Genomic DNA, 19,439 nt, shown 5'->3' on the forward strand with positions numbered 1-19,439 from the left:
GTACAGTGATTTCAAAAAGGGAAATGTATAACAATCACTAAGCTGCATAATGATTTTTGATAGTTACATTTTTCACATTACATTTTTTTACAGTTTGGCATCTCATCAAGTAAGGTGCTGTCATTTACTTAGAAATGAGTTGTAGCCTGCTTACAAAATTATAGCTCACTAATGCCATCTTTGTGGTCTGATAATGGTTATTAAACTTGACTAAATGTGTGAATTTTGTACATCTGTAGAAATTCAGTGATCTGAAGTTCTGTCTACTTTTTCTGTCAGGAATATAGTTATCAATTTTTAGGTATTGTGTACTTTTAAAACTTACACTTACCCTAGGTGTCAATAGATTCCTAAATTTATAGCAGCATCTGATCCATAGACCACAACAAGAACTGCAGATAAACATATATCTGCAGATTTGCTGGGATCAAGAATCTAATCTCTATTAAGTTAACTTTACTGAAGATATACAGTCAAAAATGAGGTTGTACTACACTTATAAGAAAATAAGTAATGGGATGATGATAGGTTGATATACAGGGCAGCAGTGTACTGTGGAAATAGGACACCAAAATGCCTGCCTTCCTTAGTTAAAACCACTTCCATAGGTGTAGTCACATAGAAGCATTGTTCTCATATGTATGCACATTTTTGTTTATGAAAACAAGGCAATACTTCATGAACAATGTCACCATCTATTCTCACTTTTGTGTTCAAAACACTTCTCGTGCTGCCATTGATAGTCTGCCTCTACATTCTCGCTGACTTAGTATCAGTATGGAGAAAGTTTCTTGCTTATCGTGTTACGTGGCAATAACGTTCTTTTGGTAGGTAGGGTTGAATATTTATTTCTTCTTACACCACTTTTATTCCTTGTTCCAGCACTTGTATGTTTTTCATAATGGCAACATTTATATTGTTGCCTTTCTTTTGCTTTGTTTTGTTTTTTACATTGTCACAAAAGCCAACTTGATTGGTAAGATATTTGGTTGTTCATTATTCTATGGTGCTTATTTGGAACATCACTCTACGTCTTCAACAGCCTTAATTCTAAAAAGAATTACATCTATAAGATACATTTTGAAAGTAGGTGTTTTAATATTTTGATATGAAAGTGTTTTACTAAATGCATTACGATTGCTTTCTACTGTTTTACCTGTTTGCACAGGAATTAAAATTCAAAATATTGGTTAAAAATAAGAAAGTTGGAACACTTGAAGAAACTGTTCAAAGGAGAGGTCTTGACAGTCATGGTGAGGTAGGGGAATTTGTAGAAGAGATAGGGCAATCTGAAGATGATGAAACTGATGAAGGCAGGCCCTCAGCACCAACATCTCCTCTGATAAAAAGAAGTGCAAGTAGGAGATCTCCACCAACCCAGCGAAAAAAGTCTAAGGTAAAAGTTTGCTGTCTCATAGGAAATCAGGAGGCAACCAGAGAGGTTATTTTCTTTAGTTGGTTGAAATCTGTTTGAAAGCAGCTTATGATAGCAAAGTAAGCAAAATTTAAATGGGAGGCTTTAATCACAAATGAGTGTTAAAACAAAATATCTAAAATAGTATTTGTCGTCTCATGGCTGCCTTCACTTCCTCATTCCTCCACTCAAGATACAGCATATTTTGGAATCCAAGTCAAATTCAGTCCTTCCTGGTTCTTGCATGCCAAACTCTACTTTTCCTGTATTTTTCCATTCTGAACATTGTCCTCACCTGCTAGAGTTGGGGTTGGGAACCTTTTTTGGTCAATGGCCACTGACCCACAGAAAATCAGTTGGGGGCCACACAAGTGAGAAACAACCCTCCTGCCCTGCTCCCCCCCCCGCACGCCCCCCCCCCCCCCAGAAAAACCCTTCACTGATGTGGTCCCTGACTGAAAAACAAAACTGAAAACGAACAAAAAAGAAATAGGAAAGGAGACATTCCCCTCACACAACAGCCGGGATGGGTGGGTCGAACAGGGCTAGTACATATTATGGGCCCCTCTAGGCTCTGGGTTGGGGCCAAAATGAGGGGTTCAGTGTGGGAGGGGGCTGCCACAAAGCAGACTTGTGGGGTGGGTTCTGGGCAGGAGGGTGAGTGTAGCAGTGGGCTGGGGATTGAGGGTGCAGTGGGAGGTGTGCAGGAGCAGGCTGTGGATGGGGTTCTGGGTGGGACAGGGAAAGGAGACTGGGGGGTTTGGTCAGGAAGGGTTGCAAGAGTGGGCTGGGTGTGCAGGGTCAGGGTAGGAGGAAGGGCGCAGGAGGGTTTGGGGAAAGGGATCTGGGCTGGAGGAAGCAGAAGCAGGGTGGAGGTGGGGAGTCTAGGGATGCAGAGTGCAGGATGGGGATGGGATAGAGCTCTGGGCAGGAGGGAGCATGCAGGAGTGGTCTAGGTGAATGGAGTCTGGGTGAGGGGGGCATGCTTACCTGTGCAGCACCCTAGGGATGTGCATGCCCCCTTCCCATTCCGGGTGCTGCCTGCCACTGTTCTGATTGGCCAAAATTCCAGCCAATCAGACCGACGGGATAAAGCCCCCATGCTGTGCTGCTGCTGCTCCTCCCTCTCTCCCTCCCACTCCCCCTCCCTCTCCCCTGGCTGGGGGAACAGAAGCAAGTGGCAATGGCACTGCATGGAGCTGCTTCCTGACCCCCACCCCTGGCAGAGCTCATGGGCTGGAGCCAGCCCTAGCTTGCCTGACTCTGGTCTATGAGGCTCAGGTCTGTACATCCCCTCACCCAGGGAAGGGATCCCTGAGACTTGGGGGCCAGATCCAGGCATGTCAGGGCTGGGGGTCTCCCACCCCTGTGCTAGAGGCTCCAAAGGCAATATTCAATGCTGTTGACATTGCACTGATTATGCCAATTCTCCTTAAGGGAATGTCCTTGAGGAGAATTGGGAGAATAACATTTTCAGACACACAGAAGAACATAATTTGTTGTGCAAAAGTCAAAATGGTTTCTTTAAAGGGAAATCATGTCTCACTAACCTGTAAGAATTATTTGAAAAGGTCAAAGCAGATCCAATGGATATAGTGTACTTAGATTTCCAGAAAGCTTTTGACAAGGTCCCTTATGAAAGGCTCTTGCATAAATTAAGTTGTTATGGGATAAGAGGGAAGTTCCTTTCATGGATTGAGAACTGATTAAGATCCAGGAAACAAAGGGTAGGAATAAGTGGTAAATTTTCAGAATGGGGAGGAGTAACTAGTGACATTCCCCAAGGAATAGTCCTGGACTAATCCTATTCAACTTTTTCATAAAATGCTCTGGAGAAGGGGGTAAACAGTGAGGTGGCAAAGTTTGCAGATGACACTAAACTGCTCAGAAGAGTTAAAACCAAAGCAGACTGTGAAGAACTTCAAAAGGATCTCACCAAACTGAGTGATTGGGCAACAAAATGTCAAATGAAATTTAATGTAGATAAATGTAACGTAATGCACATTGGAAAAAATAATCCCAACTATACATACAATATGATGGGGGCTAATTTAACTACAACTAATCAGGAAAGAGATCTTGGAGTCATCGTGAATAGTTCTCTGAAAACATCTACGCAATGTGCAGTGGCAGTCAAAAAAAACACACAAAACAAAACAAAAAAAAACAAAAAAAAAACACTCAACCAACCAACCAGGATGTTAGGAATCATGAAAAAAGGGATAGAGAATAAGATGGAGAATATCTTATTGCCCTTATATAAAGCCATGTTATGCACACATCTTGAACATTGTGTACAGAAGAGGTTGCCTCCTCTCAATATCTATATCTATATCTATAGCTATATATATATGTAAAGAGAGAGAGAGAGAGAGAGAGAGAGCAGCTAAAATGATAGGGCTTTGGAACGGGTCTCATATGAAGAGAGATTAGAGACTAGGACTTTTCATCTTAGACCAGAGAAGACTAACAGGGGCTATCATAGACGTATATCAAATTATGAGTGGAGAGGAGAAAGTGAGCAAGGAAAAATTATTTACTTTTTCCCATAAAATAAGAACTAGGGGACTCTAAATGAAATTAATGGGCAGCAGGTTTAAAACAAATAAAAGGAAATTTTTCCTCACACAGCGCACAGTCAAAATATGGATCTCCTTGCCAGAGGAGGCATGAGAGCTAGGACTATAACAGGGTTTTACAAAGAGCTAGATAAATTCATGGAGGTTAGGTCCATTAATTGCTGTTAACCAGGATGGGTAAGGAATGGTGTCCCTAGCCTCTGTTTGTCAGAAGCTGGAGATGGATGGCAGAAGAAAGATTGTTACCAATTTGGTTCACTCCCTTTGGGGCACCTGGTATTGGCTACTGTGAGCAGACAGGATACTGGGCTAGATGGACTTTTGCTCTAACCCAGTATGGCCATTCTTATTGTCTGTATGCCTTTTAATGAGGGCAGGGAAAGGGATAGTTCCACTCACATCTGTCCCTGTTTATACCTCCCCCCACCATTCCCAGTCAGACCAAACAATTTTTCCAAACAATTTTAAAGAACCTCATTCACCTAATTTTCTGCCTTCTGTTTTTATGCACAGGACTAGGTAGGGTTGGGGCTTCAATAAAAAGTAATTTTGGTCCTTAAGCTAGACAGGAGTTTTGCTTTCTCATTTATCAACATACCAAAAAGAATGTTAAAAGAGCCTCTACTCTTAAAGGTGACACTCGAAATGGCTTGTAACACCATGTTTACTTCCACTGATTTTATGCTGTGTTCTCAGTTAACAAACAAGATAGACATATAGACTCAAAGAGTATACAGCTGTAAGAGACCATTGCAGTCATCTTGTCTGACTTTGTGCAGGCCACAAAATCTCACCCACCCACTCTCGTAATAGACCCATCACCTCAGCTAATTTAAAATGTGCGAGTGTCCTATGCCCCGGCTGCAAAACAAGGAAATAAACCCCACAACCTAGAGTCTCAATCAATTTGACCTCATAGGGGAAAGAAATTCCTTCTTGACCCCAAATATGGTGATCAGTTGGACTCTGAGCATTTTGGGAAGACCCACCACCTGGACGTTTGGGAAAAAATTCTCTGCAGTAACTCAGCCCTCGCCCCCAGCATCTAATATCCCATCTCTGGTTACCGGCAGTTGCAGATGGATCACATGCCATTCTAGGCAGTCTCATCTCATCTCCTCCATAAACTTATGAGGCTCTGTCTTGATCATTCTTTGTCATGGAAATCTGCAGCTTCATGAGGTACGGAACTGCTGGTTTCTCCTATTTCCAGGACTCAGAGATAGTCAAGAGTACGCCACACCTTCTGAGCTGCACTGAGATTACTGCCCAGATTTCCAGTGCTGTGCACAGAGGCAAAAGTTTCCTTGGCATCTCTCCCTCTCTCTCTCACATTGTTTGTTTAATCCGATATTTTGTCACCTTCTTTCTCTCCCTCCAGCTTGGATTCTTCCAGCCAGGGTGTGGGTCTTCAAGGGAGGACTCTGAAGAAAGCCTGAAATTCCTCTAGTTCAGTATTAGATCCCTAGCAAGTCTTTAAAAGAGCGTGCTCTATGCTGAGGTACCACACTTTAGCACTGATAAGACCAGGATGCCTGGTAAGGACAAGTGAAGGTATCAGAGGTCTACTCCCTCCAATTCTCAGCCTTAAGACCCTTGTAAAGCTTCAGGGTCACAGCCAAGGAAAGCCAGTTTTCATTCTTTCTGACAGTACGGAGGCCAAGCAAGGCCAATTTCTTGTCCCATTGGGTTAAGAGGAGCAGAATGTATCATGCATCAAATCAAAACATATACTTGGAATCCTCGATTGACAGGCAAATTGGCTGTCATACATGGAGTCTATCAGAGTGGTCTCTAGCCAGGGGAGATCCAGCCTAGCCCAGCCCAGCCCAGCCCAGTCCAGCAGAACATGCCTATGAGGATTATGGTTGCCAAGGGAAAGTGTGCTGCTCTACCAGGGTTTTGAATCTGGGCCAGGTCTGCTGATGTATTCTCCCTGTGCTGCAGTGACATCCTGATATAGACTGTTCCCTTCAGTCCCTCACATAGGAAAATGAAATTGGATGGGGGCCATGCAATTTTAATTGCCCAAAATTGTATCCATCAGCATTCGAACCCTGACTTTTTAATGCTTTCTAACAAAATCCATATCTCTGTCTCAAGGCTCCATTACTCATGGAGTAAGATCTGGAGTTGTATTGTTTTCTGCTTTCTTCTTCAATTTTACAATGTAAAATCAATATTTTTTATAGAATCTAATATTCCATGTGGTAGTATGTTACAGCCCTAGGGGATGATCATTTTAAAGAGTGAATTTTCATTTTTTAGGATTTTTTTTAGTACCACTTTGGAACTATTGTCTGTTTTCAAAAGAAATGTAACATTATACTACTTACTACTTTTTTATGCGCCATGGAATTATTTGAAATACGCTGGATTTGATTAATCTCTCCTCTTGGTGCAAATTAGGTGTAACTTCACTGAAATCAATGAGAGACAGCAGCATAAAACTTACCAGAGGAGATCTGAATGCAAAATTCTATCAAAGATGTTTCGAAATGCTCAGCAGTAGCATTTTACTTTTAGTATGTTTTTCTGTTGCAAAGGAGTTAGAGATGAAACCAAGATGAAATCATTTTGGTTATTGACCCACCAGTGCAGTCTCATTCCCTACAATTTTATAGTGTTTTATTTTAAATGTCCAAATGACAAGGCATACCCCTTTTTCCGCAGACCAGCAGTTCTCAGCTGGGGGCCTGTGATCCCTGGGGATCTCTGAGTTGTTTCAGGGAGTCTGCAACATTTCTGGATGAAGCCTGAAGTCCTGAGACCTGGTGCACTGCATGGGCCTGAAGTCTACAGCTGTGGGGCTGAAGCTGGGACCTGCAGGGTTGAAGTCTGGACTCACAGCTGCCTCCACTTGGGGAGGGAGAGGCCACAAGACTGAAGCCCTGAAGCCATGTTGGCTGAAGCCCTGAGCTGTGGTGCTCCTGCAGGGCAGAAGAAGGGAGCTGCAGGGCTGGACGCAGGAGCCATCAGCCCTGTGCCCTGAGCAGGGTTAAACCTGTGAGCTGGGAGCCACTGTGCCCCCTTGGGACTAGAACCCCAAACCCATAGGCAGAGCTGAGGATGTAGAGGCCATGTTGTTGCTGGCCCCCAAATTGCAGTGGCTGACCCAGAAATGAGCAGTCTTTGGGAAGCTCCTCACTCCCCCTTTCCAAGACCAGCATCTCATGAAGTGAGTCTGTGCTCACGAAAGCTCATGCTCAGAACTTTTCTGTTAGTCTACAAGGTGCCACAGGACCCTTCGTTGCTGTTACAGATCCAGACTAACAGGGCTACCCCTCCGATACTTCACTCCCCCTTCTCTGTCCCAGCACCCACTCCTGCCCCTGCCCCTGCCCCTGCACACTCTGCTCCCTGGCCAGGTTGGAGAGTGGAAGCCAGAGCTAAGCAGCGTAGGGTGGTTGGTGCCATGGACCTGGTACCTGTGGTGTCAGTTGCAACTGCTCCTCAGCTTCCTGCCACCTTTGATTGAACAGCCAGTGGAAGCTGTTAGGGTTGGTGCTGGAGTCCTTGAGGCGGGTGGCTGTGCCCAGGAGCTGGCAGTGCAGCACCAGGGCTGGTGGCTGGCACCCTTAAATAAAACACAAAAATCTGAGGGGTGCTGCAGCACCCACCCCTATTTCCCTTGCCTATGTTGCTATCCTTCTCCCTGCAACCTGAGTTACCCCTGCCCTTAACTACCCTGCCTGCATCTTGAATGATTTACATATTTTTTCAGCTGCCTCTCCCCTTTGTGTTACAATTTTTGGTTGCCCTTCTCAATCCAGACAGGCTGGGTGGCCTGCTGAGATGAATCAGAGGGTGGAAGCAGTGTTCCTCTTCCAGTGAGGGCGTCATTGAGAAGAGCTAACTTGAGCTCCACTGGGCCCCGTCCTCCCAAATAGGGGTCAAGCTATGGCTATGCCTGATGTCTCTTATTCCATCAAATGGACAGAGCCCCAAGGCACCCACCCTATGTCATGGGGCTCTGGAGTTTTTATAATATGCTAGGGAGTGGGGGGCAGGTCATGAAGAAAAAGGTTGAGGACCCTTGCCATAGACTAATACATTGTCAGATAATTTTCCATTACCTCTTTCCTGAATTTTCCTTTTTCACTTGTATTCCATTATTCCTACCACATTGCACAACTTAAATTATTGCTTTTGCATATCACTTTGTGCATCTTTCAGGTATTGTAGACTGCTGCTGTGATAACCACTGTTATTATTTACCTAAGCTTTAACACACACACATATACACACACACTTCTAAAAGGTGTTTCTTACAGATAATAAACTCTCATAGCATCTTCCATGTGAGTTGCTATTCTGCTCATTGATAAATTCCTTCCCTGTGTACTGAGCTTGCTCCGTTTTGTCAATATACTTCTAGTTCAGCTGCTCAGAACAGAATGTGATAGTCCAGTGAATTTGATTGTTTCAAGTATCTGAAGGAAGAAATCTTAGGAAACAAGAACTTCCACAGATGTGGTAAAAAGTAATGGATCTTTCCTCTCTTGCACCACAGTGGTTGCAAAATTACACCCACCAAAACTAATCTGAACCATAAACATATTTAATGCAGAATGCCTTCATGTAAGGTGAGAATCTTGTACTTCTCCCTTTGAAGAGGACTATCAACATAAGTAGTAGAAAAGACAACTTGAACGCAGAATGGCCTGGCAGCGTGTGTATGAGCCTTAATGACTTTTCATCTCTCATAGACTTCAGACTCTTCAATCAAGCAGCATAAAAGCACTATAAACCATGATCCAACACATGACTAATGCAAGCTCTTATTGTCTAGTGAGGGAAATTAAGATCTTTTATGTTTCTTAATTACAGATCTCTTATAATTTCTTTCAAACAGGGGAACCAGAACTATGCAAGAGACTGACTGGTATGATCCATATTCATTTTTCTGTTTTCATTCACAGTATGGGATTTAATTGACCATGAAAATGACATTCAGGACTGTGACCTCCTCAACCATTTGACACACAAATAGAGAAGTCCAGAAAAAAGGCTTTTATCCACTTGTGCTGATGAGAAGACTGTGCCCAGTACCCATAGTTATGGAGTATGCTATGGTTATCCATGATTATGCCACTTTCAGGCTGAATTTTTGCAGTGCATGATAAGTCTGAGATAGTTTACACACTCAGAAAATATCCGACTAATTCAGAAAAAGCATGCCTCCAAAGAAGTGTCAAGTTCACCCGGTCAGTCACTATGTTGACTCCCCACTCAATAGTGCATCCAGGTCAAGGTGATGGTCCTACATTTGAAAGGTCTTCTGGATTGGATCTGTGTTGCCTGAAGAACTTCTCTCTCTGTGACCAGAACATGCTATGTTACTTGCATTACCAAAGAGCAGTTTAGCTGGCAACCACACTAAGTCTTGAGATTGATGGGGCTAGACTTTTATTGGTCTACAGAATTCTTTTCTTTTTCAAGATCAAAATGACCTCAGAACTCCAATCTACAAGATATGGCTTTTGTGATTTTTATCACAGGTGTCATGATCTCTTAAAACCAGGAGATGTGAATACATCACACTAATCTTCAATTTTTTAAAAAAATAATGTTAAGTTTCTAGTCCTCTTGTTTGCAGAGAAATGCTAGGACATTTGAATGGAAAAAATTGCAATCAAACAGAAGGCAGATAGAAAGAACTCCAAATATTTTTTTTCAAAAGCTCATCATTTTAAAGCCAGTATCATAATTTCAGGATGGCAGGGGTGACTAATGATTTTTAAACAATCCTCTACACATCAATTCACCAGCTTTCCATACCAATAAAAATATTAACAATAAAGAAGCAGCTTATAACTTATACCATTGGCTAGAACTGAGAAGGAAAGGGCAGACTCATGATTCAGTTTTATTTTTTTAAAATGCATAAGATTCTCAGGTATCACAGTGCTAGATGAACATTGAATTATAGACAGGCAGATACAATTTCAGCTGCACAGAACTGCATGGGAAATAATTATTATATCCCTGTTTCTGTGCTTGGTAAGTAAACTGATGTTGTTTTTCATTATTTTGTTCATTTATACACATTATTTGTATGCAATCGGTATTTTGTATTTACTAAATAAAATACAACTAGGGTCCTACCAAATTCATAGCTGTGAAAAATGCATCAATGATTGAGAAATCTGGTCTCCCCTGTGCAACATGGTCCTCTGTGTGCTTTTGCCTTATACGGCACAGATGTTATGGGGGCATCCAGCATTTCTTAAATTGGGGGTCCTGACACAAGAAGGAGTTGCAAGAAACCCACAAAAGTATTCTAAGGGGTGTTGGAATGTTGCCAACTTTACTTCTATACTATCTTTAGAGCTGGGCAATCAGAGTGTAATGGCTGTTGGTCCCATGCCCAGATTTGAAGGCAGTACCACCTGGGCAATAGCAGAAAAGTTAGGGAGCAATACCATACCATGCCACCCTTGGCTCTGCGCTTCTGTCTTCAGAGCTGGACAGTGGCTGCTGATTGAGGGGCAAGCTTTGAAGGCAGCAGAACAGAAGTAAGGGTGGCAACAGCATATCCTGCTGCCCTTAGTTCTGTGCTGCTGCTGCTGCTGCTGGCAGCATCTCTGCCTTTGTCAGCTGGGCTCCCAGCCAGCAGCCTCTGTTCTCCAGCTCCCCAACTCCAAAGGCAGTGCTGCCGCCAGCAGCACAGATCTAAGGGTCAGCTGTACCACCACCCTCCCTACAATAATTTTGCAACTGCTTGCCCTCAACTCCTTTTTTGGTTGGAACCTCTACAATCACAACAACATGATAGCTCAGATTTAAATGCCTGAAATCATGATATTTATTATTTTAAAAATCCTATGACCACAAAATTGACCAAAATGGAGCATGAAGTTGGTAGGGCCCTAAATATAATTCACTGCCTGCTCTGGCCTGATGCATTTAGAGATTCATGTGGCTTCTCTCATTTTAGCTTCTTTATGCATAAATTATTGAAAGTTATTTTCTGTATTGGCAGCAACAGTAATTAAATACAGGAAAATATTAAAATATATATTCCTCAATTCCTCATGTTATACCGATAGGTGAAGAAGGTAAAGCTGGCCATGGAGCTCTCAGAACTTGTGATTTACACCAAAGCTGAAAAGTTTAAAAGCTTTGAGCATTCAAAAGAGAATCAGAAGTTCTATGAAATGAATTCAATTGGAGAGGTAAAAGCACGAAAACTTGCCAAACAGACAGGTAATTTCTTTTTCTTTAATCAGATCAAAGTTGTACTATTGCCACAGTTCATTGCTTAGCTGTCAGAACAATCAGTAAACATTATGAAACACATAGGCTCTGCTTTATTGGTTTGTTTTATAGACAGTTTTAGACATATTCTGGCAATAGAGTTGCAGATCTGTATTTGTTGCTTTATTAAGTGAAATGAAATAGTTTTTTTCTAAATAAAAATATGTAGTTCCATATTCTTTTAAATTCATATTGCCTCATAAAAACAAACATAATAAAAGAACCATATGAATACATTCTGTTTAATTGCAAACAATAATGGGAGTGTTTGTACCAAAAGGTTCTGAATAATTTTATCATCTGTACTTGAACATACATGGAACACATTTTTACTATAATGAGCTATATTCTCCCTTTGATGTTCTTGTACACTCCAATTGCACCTTAATAACTGCATGTTCAGTTAAAGGGTCACGGATCCCCAAAGCATACAGCCAGGCTGAATTAGGTAGAATTACCGTTCTAACCTGGTCTGCATCATTCTGGCCCCTAAGCACCATTTACTATAGCCTCAGGCTGGTTTAAGTTGAGCCAGGTGCCAGTAGACCTCTGGGAATGTTAGGACAGTTAGATATCACTGTTCTCAAGCAACGTTCCCTCTAATCTTTTCCATCCATATCTGGATTTTTTTCCATCAATGTGCAGAGTATTTTTTTGTGCTCAAAGGTATGTGTGAATGGGCACCACCCACAGAAACACAAAAACACACGAGTGCACAGCTTAGTGGGAACACTGTTCACAAGAAAGAAGTTTGGCATAGATGCTTCTCTGGCAGTTCCAGGCCACCTAAGAATCCCCCTGCACTGTGCAGATCCTTCAGTGCCTGGTAAGTTTAGAAAAGTGGTGCCAGACTGCCCTTACGGAGCACAGCGCATGCCCTTAAGTTGTTAGCGTCATGATCCTGAAGAAATGAAGTTCTGTTATTAATTACTACATAAGAAGAGCCCCAACTAGTCACTATAAACTTCGCCCTCCCTGTCAGTGTGCTTTAGGCCTGTTCAAGAGGTGTATGTGTCTAGGAGTGAGATGTCCTAGCTTGGTAACCGTTGAATAACTGGCCTTTCTCGAAATACTGTGAACAAGATTATCCCTTAACTGTTGTAGGTTTCGTGGTATAGACACTTTTTCATTGGGCCAGATTAGTCATTTGTTGTATGTAGGGCATGAGACTGCAATCAAAAGGGAACAACTCCTAACTAATACCAATGAGGGCTAGAATTTACCTAGAGAGCACTTGTAGTAGTGATTTCTTAGCACATCTGTTTCCAGTCCTCCCCATTCCTGAGAAGGTTTTGCATATTTTTAGTGTAAAACATACACATTAACCCAGATCATCACCAATAAACAGAGTGAAATATCTTCCAGAAGAAAACATATAGTTCACTGCATTCTTAGGAATAGTTACTAATACTCTAGTACCAAATTATATGGATTTTAAATATGAATTTAGTCTTTTTTAAAGTAGTGCGCATACTTAGGTAACATTAGGGAAACATTTTAAGGAAATACAAACATCACTATTCTGTTAATTGTATCAGGACTAAAAAACACATAATCTTATTATTTCTTTGAAACATGATCTGTTTGCGAGTACTTTGTAGTGATGCATCTTAACATTTTTATGCTCTTTTTCAGCTAATGAATTTGTTTTGCATACTGCCAGATTTATTACAAGAATTTATCCCAAAGGGACCAGAACTTCCTCTTCTAATTATAATCCTCAAGAATTCTGGAATGTGGGATGCCAGATGGGTACGTATTAGAATCCAGTGTGTGCTATTTAGAGTCCGGCACAGACTATTTAGATATATATTTTTGCAAATTGTTTGTCGAATTATTGCATATCACATAACATTTAGGTAGCTATTTTCCACATAATCCTAAGTATTACTACATGAGTTTCCACATAATCCTAAATATTACTACATTATGTTAAACTCAATATATGACTGTGGCCTTGCCTGCCATTATTAAGGATTTAGGACACGGATTTAGGACAGTAATACTTTTTCAATCAGTTTATTTTAATGACTCTAATCTCAATACAAACATCCCATAGTTATTGCAGTTGTAGGGTAGCAGTAGATCTTCAATTCACTTTTTCTGCTTTGAAGGGTTTGTAATTTCTAACAATTTCTCCCTTTTAATGTCAAAACAAAAAAAACAGTCCAATAGCACCTTAAAGGCCAACAAAATAATTTATTAGGTGATGAGTTTTTGTGGGACAGACCCACTTCTTCAGATCATAGCCATACCAGAACAGACTCTGTTCTGTTCTGTTCTGTTCTGTTCTGGTATGGCTATGATCTGAAGAAGTGGGTCTGTCCCACGAAAGCTCATCACCTAATAAATTATTTTGTTAGTCTTTAAAGTGCTACTGGACTGCTTTTTTGTTTTGATAGGATATAGACTAACATGGCTATCTCTCTGCCCCTTTTAATGGTTTGTCAATTCTCATTTCTCTGGTTTTTTTTCTCTTTTTTGTGCATTTAAAATCATTAATAAAATCATTTACTAAATCCGTTACTTTCTTCAACATTACGTGAAACTGAGAAAACTTTTTCACAGCTATGTTGGCTCTTATTCTCACTGTGCACTGCCGAAAATGCATTCAATTTAAAGAGGCAGTCACTTTCCCAGAACCATTTTTTAATTTATCATTTACATTTTTAATAGTTTGTATTTTCCACAGTTACTTTCTCAGTATATTATAACTACAAAACTTAAAAAAGGAGCAGTATGAACAAAGCTTCAGTTATAACAGAGCCCCATTCCTGTGCTGGGTCTCTGGCTGGAACCAAGACAGAAATTAGTATAGTTGATTTTGGTCCATGCCATCGCACAGGCTTGTATGTGATATATTTTTGTCTTCAGATTGTTATAGGTATATTAGTGGTGTTACCAATTCCATCTCAAAGTTGTCTGGCCAGGTTTCATCTCTAGTTGGTCTTCATTTCATTCTTGCCATGCTGTTAGGGGTTGACATACCTGAGATTGTAACTGACTGATACACTTCTAGTGCAACCTGGATTTTCATTACAGACCAGTTAAGTTTGTTTCTTAAGTGGTTTGGCAATAACGTTCTCAGTTTTGCACCTCTCTGGCCCACCATGTCAGAGGCTGATTAAATTTGCTTCTCATTGATAAGTCACCTATATCTCAATCACCATTTTCTGTGGGATAGATCCATCTGTTGGATCTGAACCTTTCTTAGTCCAAAAATCTTTTAACCTTTCTAACTAGATCCTGAAGATTTATACTTCTGAATCATTTTTTCTAAAGGGTTGGATCCCACAGGTTGATCCCTTATATATGGAGACTTTGGACTATGTAGCAGGGTCTCTGGTGGTCTGGATGGCTTTGCACTTAGCATCCACTCAGTTGTGAGGTGATAGCAGGGGAGCCATGGTCCACCCATTCCACTGGACTGTGACCCAGAGCCCAAGAAGCGTCAGCAGCATTGACCCTCTGAGTTGCTGCGTAGCACTTCTTCCTCTGCTTCTGATATCAGATAAGGAAAAATAAAAAAGGAAAACAATCTGTCAGCACCAACTGAGCTCACCAGAAAGTTGTGGTACTTCAGGGAGGTGTCTCGAGCTGCTTTTGTCAGGAGCCTGCAGGGTAGGTCAATACTCCTCTCTGAGCTGCGTTGCCTCCTTTTAAACCCTATCTCCAGTTGGCCCATGATCTGCAAGATGAGAGAGGTGGTGCTAGCAGGGCCCAGTATTATCCTTTAACCTCTTCTATCCCAGTGGGATTTCTGTATCCTGTCAGAGGCTTCTTGATAGAAGTATAAAAATAAAAAGCTGAAGAGGATGGCTCAGTCCCTTTTGCTTTATCTCTTGACTCTACCTTTGAAGAAGCATAGTTAAGTGCAGAAGATATGGGGACAGGTTGCTAATTTTTTGTATATGTGGATTCCAAGCCTTTCAGACCCACATAGATGCCCTCAAATAATCATTTAGCTGTGTTGGTTTCACCAGATATGACTCTGAATTCTAAGGCTCAGTTATCAAAGCTCCACTCAGGAGGTCTTCCACAACTGTGTCTTTTTCTTCCTTGGTTTCACCAGCATTATGACTTGAGTGTCACCCTGGAAACTCCTAAGTACAAGTGACCTTTGACAATACTTCCAATTCAGGTACAGTGAGCACCCAGTCTTTTGAGGGTTATGAGACTTTGAGGCCTTCCTTGTGTAGTACCCGGAGACGGAGACCTCATACTAGGGTGAGTGAAGTCTCTGCTCTACAGTGCTGTCTGAGGGCCAGGCAGCCTTTAGCTCATGCAGTAGAGCAGCAGGCTTTAGCCTCTCTGATTGAAGGTTCAGTCCCTGCTGATAACCCGGGTCTGGTAGCATTATACTTGAACTTGACCTAAGCTGTGTAATATATGTATAGATCATGAAGGCCTCTTCCTAGAGTCTGTATGGTGATGGTAACTGATGTGTCTGGTAAGCCAGGAGACATTTTGCCTTTCAACTTAATGGGCCAGGCCTGCAGTCAAATTACCACAAAAGACTGTGGTTTCTGGCATTTTCCATCCCTTAGTGGCTTAGAAAATCAGTGGCAGTCTTTCTTCCTAGAGAGCCTTGAATCTGAAGGTAGAAAAGATAATACCAATAAACCTTGAGTAAATAAATCATACCTCTTTTACCTTTGGATAGAAGCCATCACAATGGCTTCAGTGTCATCTCTTGACATTGGCATCAATAATCCTTTTATCCCTTCTTTTTTTAGTGAAGACTTGGTCTGAGTTCTCAGTTTAAGAGAAATCATGGACTATTAATTTCTGTCAGAGCTTCCTACATAAAGTTCTTACCGCTTGTGTGGGAAACGAATACACATGCTCTCTTTTCATCTGTCTACAATTCCTTGGCTTTTTATCAAAAGCTTTGTACTGGTTGCTGTGTATTTTAGAGAATGCATTCACCTCTACCCTGATCTAATGAGTGATTCCTCAGTGTGAAAAGATTTGAGTAATCACCACGTTCATGTTATTTGGTCCCTAGATCACATTTTGGGGTGGAGGATGTCATGTTCTGGGGTTCAACTGGCACCAGTAAGGTGTTATATCATTACTTGCCCTGTAATCCTGGATGTCTTAAATGCTCTGAGGCTCTGGCTCACAGCCTGCACACTAGCAAACAAGGATGTAGATTACGTCTTAAATTTCTCTATTCTGTACATCCTCAGATCAGCAGTTCTGACTCCACAGCATGCCTGCAGCACAGCAACCTCACCTGACTTCTACCATCTTTGGTTGCTACTTGAAGGGTGACTGCAACACACATTCCTAATCTTGAATTTATCCAATATGTTTTGCCCTGAAGTGTTCTGTTCATCTGTGCCCTAGAAATGGGACAGAAATGATGGATAGAAATGTTAAGGTTTGAATAGACAAAAGCACATCACAGGTTATTAATTTAAAAGGGGGAATAAACATCTGCCTTTAAGCACTACATGAACTTATAAAAATAAAACAAGTTTAGTAATAAAAGGACATCTATTTGGTGTCATGTAAAGTTAGAAAGGGTAAACAAACACAAGTAAAAGTCCCCTTTCTAATGACTAAGACCTAGCTACAATGTTTGTTTGCAGTCCTTATCAGTCTTCTGTTTACAGGAGACTGCAATCCCCTGGGTTGAAAGACCCATCTTTCTTTTTCTCCCGTGCCTTGCACTTATCCTCTCTTATCATATCTTCCTAGATTTACAGTTTTGTTCTCAGACACATGATGACCTCCTGTTCCTCTTATCCTGTGGACTTCCCAAACTTATTCATTTATATGTAAATTCTAGCACCTATTCATAACTTTCTGTACATATCCTGTGTGTACATCATGCAAAAATATCAGTGATCATCAAGTTATTAGTTTTCCATTTAGATGCAGATTATGACATCGGTATGTTAGGTTTAGTGAGCATCTCCCAACAAGAGGTGTTGACCCAGAGTTGTCAACTGCAAGTGGGCTTCTGTGTCACAAAGGATAAACCTAGAGAAAAAGTCCATCTCAGCCCACTCCCCATTTATGTTATATATTTGCAGCAAGCTTTCTTCCCATATAATAAGTAGGAGATAATAATTTCAGTAGGCGTTGGATCAGACCCTTAGCTGTTGTCAGAAGAATGGACTTCAAAGTGATGATTTATCACTTCCAGAATCAGCAATTGTTTGTTGTAGCTGAGATATACAAAGCAGACAATGGTTTAATTGGGACAAATTATAGTGATATACAGAATGTTTTTAGATTAAGCAATGAAAAGTCAAATTAGGAAGAGAATTTTATAACAGGAAGCAGAGCATTTCTCCAGTTACAAAGACGATGAATACTCAATTTTCTTACATTCATAGATTTTGTAAATTTTTCTGTAAGATCAATTTCCCAGCATGGAAAAAGGTTATCTTTTATTAACTAACATGCTGGTGATTTAATATTCTAATAAGTCACAAATGCCAAGTGACTTCTTTAATCCAAGTTCTTTCACTCCTTCCCCGCCCTCCGCTCCAAATACTGGAGATTATTTGTTCTCAATGTGATATCTTTGAGCAAACAGAATCCAACTAGCAAAATTTAAGAAGTGGCCTGTTTCAGTATTTTTAGAGGTAGGTTTTTGACTGTGTAATTGACCTGCTTCAACTGTGTTCACATCTGCAATGACCACAAAGGGAGTTGCAAGTAGAAAGAAAAGAAGTCTGTTTCTGCTGAGTCACAATGGCTACGGCTATACTAGAAACATCTGTTGATAGGTATTTCTGTCGGAAGAGATCTTCCAACAAAACATCTGTCAACAGAGTGTAGCCATACACTAAAGTGGTTGTAAGAATGATCTAGTCTGTTGACAGAGTGGCCGGACTGCCTGGCCACTCTTTCAACAACACAGCCAACCAGAAGCAGAGCAGACAGGCCTGCCCAGTGTCCTGGATGCCCTGTCTGTTGACAGAAGGTCCCACAGAGCATCCCCACAGCATTTTTGTTGAGAGGCTCTGTTGACAAAGAAGCTGTTCCTCATCTGGGAGAGGCAGAAGGTTGTCAGCGAAAGTGCTTTTTGTTGACACTCTGTCAACAAAACACATTTTATGTGTGGACAAGTGGCGAGTTTTGTTGAAGCAACTCACTAGTGTAGCCATAGCCAATGTGTAGTGGGGCAGTGAGCTTGAGTGACAGGGGTTTTGAGTGATTTTCATCGATTGATCCTAAACATCCTAAAAAACATGTAGATGGCTGAACTCTAACCCATGTGGGTGACATGGGACAAACATATCTGTAATAAAATATTTCACCTTTGTTTGATGAGGGTGCCCCTCTTTGCTAGGTCCTTTCAAACATTTAGAACTTTTGGTGAGGCGTGGATTCATCTATGAATCACTCCAGCTACTCTGAACATGTATTAGCTTGTACAGAACATCACTATCATGGAAAAATGTAGTTAATGGGAGCATGACATAAAACTAAGATGCCTAAAAGGAACTCTTAAGTCCAACACTGGCTGCCTGTCCAGCACTGGCTCCTCAAGGCACCTCTTTACCTTTGGGCAGTAGTTTATTCTTATATTTGGTGCAGACTGATAGGACACGCACACACACACAGAAGCTGCTCACTGGGCCTATCCACCAACCCGAGTTCAGGCCAATTCAGTTTGCAGTAGCTGTCCTTGCCTTTTTCTGCAGCTTTGTGTGAGTTCTTTGTGAAGCATAGAAAGGCAATGTCCTACTCCTGAGGAGAGCCAGCAGCTGGATCAGGTTTCCTGAGAGCTCTCTGGGTGGATGGTGTGGCAAAGGAGGGGCCAGCTTCTCTTGCCTGCCCATCCTCAGCCAATCAAAGTTTCCAGGGCAAGGCTAGCCATCAAGCACCACTGTTGTTCTGTGGAGTTCTAGTGAGTGTAGGTTATAGAGCAAAAATTATTATAATAATCCAAAAATTATCATGGGTAAAGACTGGATTTTTCAAAGTTGATACATACATTGTATGTTGTATTGTACTAACTACTGCTCATCTGTCCACCTTAAGAGGGAAGTGACACTGTCTTGTCAATAAGATGCTAGATTGCAGTACTAATAATCCTATACATTGGGAAAAAATCCTAAAAATTAGAATTGCATGTTTTTAACAAAACATGGAAGCCAGTAAGAACTGTGAGCCTGATTCTCTGCCACCTTGCATCTTGTCAGGTCCCACCCTTGGGCTGC

General features: G+C 41.4%; 1 protein-coding gene across 1 annotated transcript in view; it reads left to right on the plus strand.

Annotated features, from left to right (window-relative positions):
- PLCZ1 (phospholipase C zeta 1) overlaps nucleotides 1-19,439 on the plus strand; it is a 113,939-nt gene that overhangs the window by 72,921 nt on the left and 21,579 nt on the right. The window contains exons 7-9 of the mRNA XM_074998916.1: nucleotides 1,169-1,396; nucleotides 11,046-11,202; nucleotides 12,889-13,005. Coding sequence (XP_074855017.1) covers nucleotides 1,169-1,396; nucleotides 11,046-11,202; nucleotides 12,889-13,005 — 502 coding nt within the window. The remainder of the gene's footprint in view (nucleotides 1-1,168; nucleotides 1,397-11,045; nucleotides 11,203-12,888; nucleotides 13,006-19,439) is intronic.

This window comes from Carettochelys insculpta, chromosome 1 (assembly GCF_033958435.1).
Source record: "Carettochelys insculpta isolate YL-2023 chromosome 1, ASM3395843v1, whole genome shotgun sequence".
NCBI lineage: Eukaryota > Metazoa > Chordata > Testudines > Carettochelyidae > Carettochelys > Carettochelys insculpta.